General features: G+C 43.6%; 1 protein-coding gene across 1 annotated transcript; it reads left to right on the top strand.

Moving 5' to 3' along the window:
- Positions 1-3276: 3276 nt before the first annotated feature.
- Positions 3277-8942, top strand: LOC106576395 (periodic tryptophan protein 1 homolog). The gene is made up of 15 exons (XM_014153537.2): positions 3277-3519; positions 3937-3995; positions 4242-4420; positions 4581-4666; positions 5307-5403; positions 5878-5985; positions 6160-6290; positions 6398-6465; positions 6624-6720; positions 6875-6936; positions 7072-7183; positions 7300-7390; positions 7545-7666; positions 7806-7911; positions 8423-8942. Exons 1-15 carry the CDS (start codon positions 3454-3456, stop codon positions 8518-8520), a joined length of 1482 nt encoding a protein of 493 aa, XP_014009012.2. The 5' UTR covers positions 3277-3453; the 3' UTR covers positions 8521-8942.
- The last annotated feature ends 3015 nt before the right edge of the window (positions 8943-11957 follow it).

Genomic DNA, 11957 nt, shown 5'->3' with positions numbered 1-11957 from the left:
AGCAGAGAGAACAGTCTATGACTAGGGTGGCTGGAGTCTTTGACAATTTTTAGGGCCTTCATCTGACACCGCCTGATATAGAGGTCCTGGATGGCAGGAAGCTTGGCCCCAGTGATGTACTGGGTCATACACACTACCCTCTGTATTGTCTTGCAGTCAGAGGCCGAGCAGTTGCCATACCAGGCAGTGATGCAACCGGTCAGGATGTTCTCGATGGTGCAGCTGTAGAACCTTTTGAGGATCTGAGGACCCATGCCAAATCTTTTCAGTCTCCTGAGGGGGAAAATGTTTTGTCGTGCCCTCTTCATGACTGTCTTGGTGTGTTTGGACCATGATAGTGTGTTGGTGATGTGGACACTACAGCCCCGTCGATGTTAATGGGGGCCTGTTCGGCCCGCCTTTTCCTGTAGTCCACGATCATCTTCTTTGCCTTGATCACGTTGAGGGAGAGGTTGTTGTCCTGGAACCACATGGCCAGGCCTCTGACCTCCTCCCTATAAGCTGTCTCGTCATTGTTGGTAATCAGGCCAACCACTGTTGTGTCATCGGCAAACTTAATGATGGTGTTGGAGTTGTGCCTGGTCATGCAGTCATGAGTGAACAGGGAGTACAGGAGGGGCCTGAGCACACACCCCTGAGGGGCCCCAGTGTTGAGGATCAGAGTGGTGGATGTGTTGTTACCTACCATTACCACCTGGGTGGCGACCTGTCAGGAAGTCCAGGATCCAGTTGCAGAGGGAGGTGTTTAGTCCCAGGGTCCAGTGATGAGCTTTCAAGGCACTATGGTGTTGAATGCTGAGCTGTAGTCAATGAATAGCATTCTCACATAGGTGTTCCTTTTGTCCAGGTGTGACATGGCAGTGTGGAGTGCAATAGAGATTGCACCACCTGTGGATCTGTTGGGGTGGTATGCAAATTGGAGTGGGTCCAGGGTTTCTGGGATAATGGTGTTGATGTGAGCCATGACCAGCCTTTCAAAGCACTTCATGGCTACAGACGTGAGTGCTACGGGTCGGTAATCATTTAGGCAGGTTACCTTAGTGTCCTTGGGCACAGGGATTATGGTGGTCTGCTTGAAACATGTTGGTATTAGAGACTCTGACAGGGAGAGGTTAAAAATGTCAGTGAAGACACTTGCCAGTTGGTCACTGCATGCTCGGAGTACATGTCCTGGTAATCCGTCTGGTCCTGCGGCCTTGTGAATGTTGACTAGTTTAAAGGTCTTACTCACATTGGCTACGGAGAGCGTGATCACACAGTCGTCTGGAACAGCTGATGCTCTCATGCATGTTTCAGTGTTTCTTGCCTCAAAGCGTGCATAGAAGTAATTTAGCTTGTCTGTTGGCTTATGTCACTGGGCAGCTCATGGCTGTGCTTCCCTTTGTAGTCTGTAATAGTTTGCAAGCCCTGCCACATCCGACGAGCGTCGGAGCCGGTGTAGTATGATTCAATCTTAGTCCTGTATTGACACTTTGCCTGTTTGATGGTTTGTCTGAGGGCATAGCAGGATTTCCATTAAGCTTCTGGGTTAGAGTTCCGCTTCTTGAAAGTGACAGCTCTACCCTTTATCTCAATGTGGATGTTGCCTGTAATCCATTGTTTCTTGTAGGGGTATGTACGTACAGTCACTGTGGGCACGACGTCATCGATACACTTATTGATGAAGCCAGTATCTGATGTATTGTACTCCTCAATGCCATCGGAAGAATCCTGGAACATATTCCAGTCTGTGCTAGAAAAACAGTCCTGTAGCTTAGCATCTGCTTCATCTGAACATTTTTTTATTGACCGATTCACTGATGATTCCTGCTTTGGTTTTTGCTTGTAAGCAGGAATCAGGAGGAGAGAATTATGGTCAGATTTGCCAAATGGAGCGCGAGGGAGAGCTTTGTACGCATCTCTGTGTGTGGATTAAAGGTGGTCCAGAGTTTTTTTCCCTCTGGTTGCACATTTAAAATGCTAGTAGAAATGAGGTAAAATGGATTTAAGTTTCCCTGCATTAAAGTCCCCGGCCACTAGGAGTGCCGCTTCTGGATGTGCGTTTTCCTGTTGCTTATGGCCGTATACAGCTTATTGAGTGCGGTCTAAGTGCCAGCATCGGTTTGTGGTGGTAAATACACAGCTACGAAGAATATAGATGTAAACACTCTTGGTTGATTGTGTGGTCTACAGCTTATCATGAGATACTCAGGCGAGCAAAACCTTGAGACATCCTTAGATATCGTGCACCAGCTATTGTTTACAAATATACATAGACCGCTACCCCTTGTCTTATCAGAGCCTGCTGTTCGATCCTGCCGATACAATGTATAACCCACCAGCTGTATGTTATTCATGTCGTCATTCAGCCATGACTCGGTGAAACATAAGATATTACAGTTTTCAATGTCCCGTTGGTAGGATATGTGCTTGTAGTTTGTCTATTTTATTATCCAATGACTGTACGTTGGCTAATAGTACCGATGGTAAAGGCAGATTAGCCACTCGTCGCCGGATCCTTACAAGGCACCACGACCTCCTTCCACAATTTCTCCGAATGGCGGGGATGAGGGCCTTGTCGGTTATCTGGAGTAAATCCCTCTCGTCCGATTCATTAAAGAAGAATTCTTTATCCAGTTCGAGGTGAGTAATTGCTGTTCTGATGTCCAGAAGTCATAAGAGACGGTATCAGCAACATTATGTACACAATAAGTTACAAACAATGCGAAAAAACAAACAAAATAGCACGGTTGGTTAGGAGCCCATAAAACGGCAGCCATTCCCTCCGGCACCATGCCTAGCGGTTAGAGCGTTAGGCCAGTGACAGAAAGGTTGCTAATTTGACTCCCGAAACTGACAAGGTTAGTCTGTTGATGTGCCCTTGAGGAAGGCAGCTAACCCAAATTGCACTAGTCACTTTTATAATGTTTACATATCTTGCATTACTCATCTCATATGTATATACTGTATTCTATACTATTCTACTGTATCTAAGTCTATGTCGCTCTGAAATTACTCGTCCATATATTTATATATTCTTAATTCCATTCCTTTACTAGATTTGTGTGTATTGGGTATATGTTGTGAAATTGTTAGATATTACTTGTTAGATATTACTGCACTGTCGAAGCTAGAAACACAAGCATTTCGCTACACCCGCAATAACATTTTGTAAACACTTGAATGTGACCAATAAAATTTGATTTGAATATAGTTGTATAGACAGGTCGTGACCGGCCTCACACTCCAGTTTTACGATCCGGCACTTAAAACTCAAAGAAGAAGAACCCCCCCCCCTGAACGTCATCAGTCTGCGACACTGCCTGTCTAGACAGAGTGGGACTCAACTCACATGCCAGTGTGTGCCATTTTTATGTAACTTCTGGATCTTTACGAACTGTTTTTGTACACTTTAGAGTTGTACATTACATTGAATTTCGTGTGCATTACTAGGAAACTAGTACGTTGTCAATAATGAGTTCTCAAATCACTTGTATTGGATGGGTAAAGCGAGGCGTTTCGAAGGAAACACCAGATAAGGTAAGAATCTAGCTAGCTAAATTGTCAACAAGACAGAAAATATATCTGTGGTGTTTTCATTAGTCGGATTCCGTTGCAAAACCGTTTACCATTTACTCTAGGAACCTAACTGAAGCAAACGGAACGAAACGGGGAGGGACCTACCATAATTTGGCAAATAGAAACTCATTTTCGTTGCAAAAGTTTTATGTTTGGAGTAAACGGTTTCAGTTGCAAAATGTTTTCAAACGTTTTGCAACAGATAAACGTTTTGCAACGGAATCCAATTAATGAATACACCCCAGCTAGCAAGCTCGCTAATACGTTCTATTGGAATTACAGCATTTATAGTTAATAAACAGCATAATTCATGCAAATAAAATTAATGGCACCAACTAGGTAATGTCTGTTTTAACCTGCTGCCACATTTTGTTACAGGTGGAGTTGAGCAAAGAAGAATTGCAACGCATTATAGCAGAGGCAAAAGAACAATTGGGGTTGGTGGAGTTTTTGGACGACTGAGACCGAAACTTCTATTTAAACCCAGTCAATATAGGAAATGAATTGAAATGTGAAGCAAAATGTTTGAAATACTCATTATTTCTGGACCAGCGAAGTGACTAAGAAATAATTTCCTCAATGGGGGGTTTTATCAAATTAGTTAAATGGAATTGACCCCAATATTATACATTTTCAGGATTAGCAATTCAGGTATTTGTGTCAATGTATTTGTGTTTGCTCAGTGAACGCGTAGGTGAAGAGGAGGAGGATGATGAAGGCATGGCCAGCGGGCAGGAACAGAGTGACGAGGCAGAAGCTGTTCAGGGACAGGAGCCAGAGCAAGATGAAAATGAAGCAGGAAGGGAGGAAGCTGATGAACTAGCAGAGTATGGTTTGGATAGATATGACGAGGAAGACTCGGGTAAATATAGTTTCTGCATCTGCTCTCAGATTATGTCTGATCTTAAATTCATGGGTTATCTCTGTCTGTTAATATGCCAAGAGGACTGTGTTAATCACTGTTTGTTTTTTTCCCCCCCAAAGAACTCTCTCTTACGGTTCATCTTTTTTTTCTGGCACAGTGACTGCCAACCTTGGTGACAGCCTTGCCGGCCTCACAGTGTTCAGCACCAATGAGGAGGATCCTTACATTACCATCAAAGACACAGTGAGTCCAGGGCTGTGTGCCAGTTCAGAGGGATGAAACGTCTCACCAGTCTGGTTTGGCACCAACTAGTAGTGCATGCCGTACATATCACATATATGTTGTCACACACCGGATAGGTGCGGTGAAATGTGTTGTTTTACAGGGTCACCCATAGTAGTACGGCGCCCCTGAAGCAAATTGGGGTCAAGTGCCTTGCTTAAGGGCCATCGGTAGATTTTTCACCATGTCTGCTCGGGTATTCGATTCCAGCGACCTTGCGGTTACTGGCCCAACCCTCTAACTGCTAGGCTACCTGCCACTTAAAAAATCCATATTGTGATAAATGACCTAATTGTTGCGATACCGATAAATAGAAACAATAAGTTTATAATGTGCACCACAGTATTTATTTTATTATCCTTTAAAGTACTACTACTAGTTTGATGGCTGTAGCCATCATTTGTCCCATTAAACAAACTTATTTCATTTCAAACTTCACATTTCTATAGTATAGGCTACTTATCATAATGAACGATATCAGCAAAATGTCTGCGATAAGTGGTCGTATCGATCATTTTTGGTTTATCGTCCCAGCTCTACATTTCTGGTAATTCTGTGTCATTCAGACTTAGTTGTTGGCATCTTTTCTTTGTCTCTCCAGGACCAGTATGAGCGAGAGGACTTTCAAATCAAGCCCAATGATAACCTCATAATTTCAGGCAAAGCAGAGAAGGACTCCTGCAATCTGGAGATTCACGGTGAGTTGCAGAGACTGTTGTTCTAACTGGCAATTTGACTCTCAGCTTAGACTTACACAAACTCCTTACACAAATCAAATAGTATCAGTGTAGACATAGTGAGTGTTCCAAATATGCTCTTTCCATGACATAGACTGACCAACAAGCGATCATAGCTTTCAACTGATGTCAAATCCACTTCAATCAGTGTAGATGAAGGGGAGGAGACAGGTTAAAGAAGGGTTTTTAAGCCTTGAGACATGGATTGTGAATGTGTGCCAATCAGAGGGTGAATGGGGAAGACAAAATATTTAAATGCCTTTGTACGGGGTATGGTATCAGGTGCCAGGCGCAATGGTTTGTGTCAAGAACTGCAACACTGCTGGGTTTGCGACTCAATATTAGGAAGGTTTTCCTAATGTTTGGTATACTCCGTGTACATGCAAGTGTAAAAACAAAGGTTGTTTTAATTCATATTTATTTGCCTCTGCACAGTATACAACGCCGAGGAGGAATCCCTCTATGTTCACCATGACATACTCCTGCCAGCCTATCCATTGTGTGTGGAGTGGCTTAACTTTGACCCTAGTCCAGAAGGCACAGGTGAGTGAATTCACTTTTTATAGTGTTAAATGGATTCTCAGGTTTGACTTTGAGTTAAGCTCAAACAGCAGTTTATCTCAACCCGACTCTGCGAAATGGACATTCAATTCAGTGTTTTCTCAGTTTATAACATGTCTTTTTTTGACTTCACATTAATCCCATCTGTTTGTACAGGCAATTATGCGGCTGTAGGCAACATGACACCGCAGATCGACGTGTGGGACCTGGATGTGGTGGACTGCCTAGAGCCTGCCTTCACCCTGGGGAGCAAGAAGGCCTCCAAGAAGAAAAAGAAAAGCAAAAAGGTCATTTTCCCACAAACACTTGGATGTGGTAGTTTCCACTGTTATGTTTATGGTGTTGGTGTCTCCTCACTATGGCCCGAATCCTAACATGGAATTTTAATTTTTAGGCTGCAGCAGAGCCAGTGGAAGGTCATACAGACGCTGTACTGGACTTATCCTGGAACAAACTGGTCCGGTGAGTCATATTGGAGTTGTACCCGTTACCCCTCACCCCTAGCCCCAGACCTTTCCACTCATGTCAATGTAACCACACAATCACAATGTCACTTGTGTTGTCACAAACCTACCCTCCACCTTTACTCTGAGTTTCTGTGTGTTGCTTCTTTTCCACAGCAACGTCTTGGCCAGTGGGTCAGCCGACAAAACCGTGATCCTGTGGGATCTGGCACAGGGAAAGCCAGCCACAACACTGCGCAGACACACTGACAAGGTACGTGTATCCAGTCATCACAGCCTGTTTAACTTCCCATAATGGGCCTACTCTAAATAAATAATAAAAATACAATGTGAAATTGATTTTGGATGTAGCCTCGCCTGCTTACTTGTAATGTTGATCTCAAACATTAAAGTCAAGTCCTTTTTAGGTTCAGACGTTGATGTTCCACCCCTTTGAAGCTCAGACCCTGATATCAGGATCATATGATAAGTATGTCCAATCTTAATCTATTACAACCTCTAAAATTGTTTAAAAAAATAAATGTCTCCTCCTGTATATAGGAGGTCGGGATTGTGAAAGTACAAAACTAACAAGTCTTAACCTGCGTCTTCTTCCTCTGGCCAGGTCGGCAATCCTGTATGACTGCCGCAGCCCGGACAGCAGCCATCGCACTTGGAGGTTTAGCGGGCAGGTGGAAAGGGTCGCCTGGAACCACTTCTCGCCCTGCAACTTCCTGGTAAGCTGCCCTCTTGCCACCTCTCACATAGCATAGCATATTGGCTAACTTTCACATGGAAAATGCTTGGTGCACTTTCCTGTTTACACTCTCACTGATGTTTGGCTGTGTTTTAGGCGAGCACAGAGGACGGCTTTATTTACTGTCTGGACGCGCGCTCGGACAAGCCAGTGTTTACGCTAAGGGCACATGACGGAGAGGTGTCAGGTGGGTGTGGTCACAGGCCAATTTCTGCCCCCACTTCCTCTAGCCCCTACCCCTTCATATTCAGACTTTAAAATACTGGATGAGTACTGGTACACAAACATGGCATTCAAGATCAGGGAAACAGAATTGAAATCAGTTGTCTCTGGCCCCGTAGGCTTGGACCTTAGCAGCCAGATCCGGGGATGCTTGGTCACCTCGTCAGCAGACAAACACGTCAAGATTTGGGACATCTTGGGGAACAAGCCCAATCTGGTTCACACCCGGGACATGAAAATGGTAAAGATGGTTTCTCTGTCGCTGTAATCATTGCCATGTCATTGCAATAAGATCCATCACATTTCTGTCTAACAGCGAATGTTTGGATGTGTGCTGTATATGTGGCTGTTGCGGTAAAATGCTCCCTTTCTGTTGATAGGGGGTGCTGTTCTGTGCAGCATGCTGTCCTGACATGCCCTTTGTATATGCCTTTGGAGGACAGAGGGATGGCCTGCGGGTTTGGGACATAAGTGATGTGGCAGCAGGTACAGTTTCAATGTTATTACCTTCTGCTCTAGGCCTGACAAGGAGCCGAGTCTATCATGTATTTTCTTTTTGTTCCAGAAAAATAGATATATATTTAGAATATGGCAACTAGCCTTTACACTTTTTTAATCAATCAACCAAATGTATTTTATAAAGCCCTTTTTACATTAGAAGATGTCACAAAGAAACCCAGCCTAAAACCTCAAACGGCAAGCAATGCAGATGTAGAAGCACAGTGGCTACGAAAAACGACCTGTTCAATAAAGAGGGATAGTATCTCTCTCCCTCTGTATTGAACATCTATTTATTATGGGCTTTGACTGTTAAGTTTATATAGCTATCATCTCTCCTGCTTGGTTGTAGAGTCATGGGTTTGTATATCTGTGTGTCCGCTTGGCCACTGAGGTGTTATATCAGTAGCTGATGGTCATTAACATGGTGTGTTTTGTGTGTACGTGACCGAGTATGTTCACTGACTTTGCGTGTCATCCATGTATGTGCTGTCTCCAGTCGCTAAGGTGTTTGGCAATCGGGAGCGGTTGGTGGCAACCACAGCGCCTGAGGCATCCAGCAGCACTTCCTCCACAGCAGATATGGAGCTTTCCTAGTGAGCCACTCTGGACCAACTTCCAATCAACATAGAGCGACACCTTGGACTCACACAGAGAGGTCAAAGACTTTCTGTCAACCCGGGGCCAAGAAGGCACTTCAAGAACATTGCCTGAACTGTGGATGGACTTTCTCAAACTTTTCTTCTAAAACAGATCTCCTAATAATTAAGCGCCACATAAATATTTGTTTTGTGAGCTAAAATGTCTTTGCAACAAGGAAGGTCAATATTTATCTGAATGTTTGTCTAAATAATTCAATAGATATTCCATCGATTGTTAGTCAAAAACAAATTATTGAAATGTGATTTTGAAGGCACAGGTATCTGGTTTAGTGTCATCAATGATTATTTGTGTAGGAATTTGCTGATCTTGGCCTTTTTTTTCCTCCCCAGAATAAACTATGTATTGTGTCAGTGACATTCCTGCATTGGTTCAAAGAGAAATGTGTGAAATCTGAAATACCTACTCAAACATTTACTGAAAGGCCGATCAGGGAAAAATGGTAAAGAAATAAGGATTTGACCAACTTGTGAAACATTTACAGTACCAGTCAAAAGTTTGGACATACCTACTCATTCCAGGGTTTTCTTTGTTTTTACGATTTTCTACATTGTAGAATAATAGTGAAGACATCAAAACTATGAAATAGCACATTTGGAATCATGTGGTAACCAAAAAAGTGTTAAACAAATCAAAATCTATTTTGTATTTGAGGTTCTTCAAAGTAGCCACCCTAACAGCTTTGTACACTCTTGGTATTCTCAACCAGCTTCATGAGGTGGAATGCATTTCAATTAACAGGTGTGCCTTGTTAAAAGTTAATGTGGAATTTCTTTCCTTACTGCATTTGAGCCAATTAGTTGTGTTGTGACAAGGTAGAGGTGTACAGAAGATGGCCCTATTTGGTAAAAGACCAAGTTCATATTATGGCAAGAAGAGCTCAAATAAGCAAAGAGAAACGACAGTCCATTCCTTTAAGACATGAAGGTCAGTCAATGCTGAAAATTTCAAGAACTTTGAAAGTTTCTTCAAGTGCAGTCGCAAGAACCATCAAGCACTATGATGAAACTGGCTCTCATGAGGACAGCCACAGGAAAGGAAGACCCAGAGTTACCTCTGCAGCAGAGGATAAGTTCATTAGAGTTAACTGCACCTCAGTAATTGCAGTCCAAATAAATGCTTCACTGAGTTTAAGTAACAGACACATCTCAACATGTTCAGAGGAGACTGCACGAATCAGGCCTTCATGATCGAATTGCTGCAAAGAAACCACTACTAAAGGACACCAATAAGAACAAGAGACTTGCTTGGACCAAGAAACACGAGCAATGGACATTAGACCAGTGGAAATCTGTCCTTTGATCCAAATTTGAGATTTTGGTTCGAACTGCCTTGTCTTTGAGACGCAGAGTAGGTGAACGGATGATCTCTGCATGTGTGGTTCCTACCGTGAAGCATGGAGGAGAAGGTGTGGGGGTGCTTTGCTGGTGACATTCTGTGATTTATTTAGAATTCAAGGCACAATTTAACCAGCATGGCTACCAAAGCATTCTGCAACAATATACCATCCCATCTGGTTTGCGCTTAGTGGGACTATCATTTGTTTTTCAACAGGACAATGACTCAACACACCTCCAGGCTGTGTAAGGGCTATTTGACCAAGAAGGAGAGTGATGGAGTACTGCATCAGATGATCTGCCCTCCACAATCAAATGACCTCGACCCAGCTGAGGTCGTTTGGGATGAGTTGGACCGCAGAATGAAGGAAAAGTAGCCAACAAGTGCTCAGCATATGTGGGAACTCCTTCAAGACTGTTGGAAAAGCATTCCGTGAAGCTGGTTGAGAGAATGCCAAGAGTGTGCAAAGCTGTCAAGGCAAAGGGTGGCTACTTTGAAGAATCTCAAATATAAAACATATTTTGATTTGTTTAACACTTTTTTGGTTACTACATGATTCCATATGTTTTATTTCATGATTGTGATGTCTTCACTATTATTCTACAATGTAGAAAATATTAAAAATAAAGAAAAACCCTTGAATGAGTAGGTGTGAAAAAAAGGACGACAATCTTTTTGTTATCATACGCATGTGTTTGAGGAAGCTTTTATCTGGGATTTGAGCATTACCAGTTCTATAACCAGAGACGGATCCTCCTCTCTGGGTAGTCTGGCCAGTAGATGGAGTGGTCTACTCCAAAAATAAACACACTTCCAGAAGTATCCCTCTAGCGATACTGGACTCGAGACACTAGCACTGCCCTCAGTGGATGTCTCTGTTGAATGATGTGGCACTGGGGGCAGCTGGAGTGGGACGACCGCACCATCCGCCGTGAGGCTGCGTTGACCTCTTCCACAGAGAAGGTGCTAATGGGGCACACGTTTTGGCCAAAGCCATTGTGGACTCCCCTATGGCATGGGAAATCCTTCTCTGGGATTCCGCCTGGGACACCTAGGAGGTACCTGTCGAGATGACAGCGGTAGTCTACCCGCAGCTCTTTGAAGTAGCACAGCTGGCCCTTTCCCACGCACATCTCACAGCAAACCCAGCCCAGGGACATGCAGGGCACCATCTTCTCACCCTGGCATTCTCTGCAGAGCTTTTTGGTGCCCCTGCCTCACACAGGGCAGCACACCCTAGTAGAGGCACAGCAGGCCTTGCACATAACCCACTTCTGCTCCTGGCAGTAAGAGCACCCGGTCACTCGGTCTGTGTGAATCAGCCTGTAATTTAACACCTGGTTGTGGAACATCTTGGCCAGGGTCACAGGCACCTTCCAGGGTTGTGGCTCCTGTACTTCCCCTGCTGATTTTGGAGTCACTGGTGCTTTGGAAGTTTTGCATTGCGGTTCAAATCTTAAACACACAGACCTGTGTTCTGTAAATGTTTCCAGTCTGTAACAGTATGCAACCTCATGGGTTACGTCAGTGATGACCATTCCTCTGGCTGCAGTGGGTGAAAAGAGCCGTTTGTTTTGCACCCAGTCAACAAGAGCATCACGGATCATCTGTTCTGGCAGAGGAGACAGGGTGAATGGGTTAAAAACCTCTGGCTGAAGTTTCACTGATACCTTTGCCTTCTCCTCCATTGGCAGTGGAACTGTGGAGTAGTGAGATGGTTCCAGTATGAGGTCACATCGGTAACCCTTTCGATGTTCAGTTGCCATTATATGGAGTTTAAGAGCAATGCTGCAACTTGAGTTTCATGTTAACGAATTAGCAAAATGTTAAAATCCCATTATTTCTCAGTTTACTCTATTCCAATTCTAAAAATATATTTCTACAAATGTGATAAATACTTTTCCCCAAATGCATTTGACAGTTAAACTGTCCCAGTTGTTTTATTTTTGGATTTTTACTTTGACTTTACTGAAGAAAAAGGATTTGTTCGTAAAGGTTTGTACGGCCGAACTAACATGTAGGGTTTACGTATTCAC

Source organism: Salmo salar, chromosome ssa17 (assembly GCF_905237065.1).
Source record: "Salmo salar chromosome ssa17, Ssal_v3.1, whole genome shotgun sequence".
In the NCBI taxonomy this organism is placed as follows: Eukaryota; Metazoa; Chordata; class Actinopteri; order Salmoniformes; family Salmonidae; genus Salmo; species Salmo salar.
The sequence above is the reverse complement of the archived record's forward strand: the minus strand, read 5'-3'. Positions and strand labels throughout refer to the sequence as shown.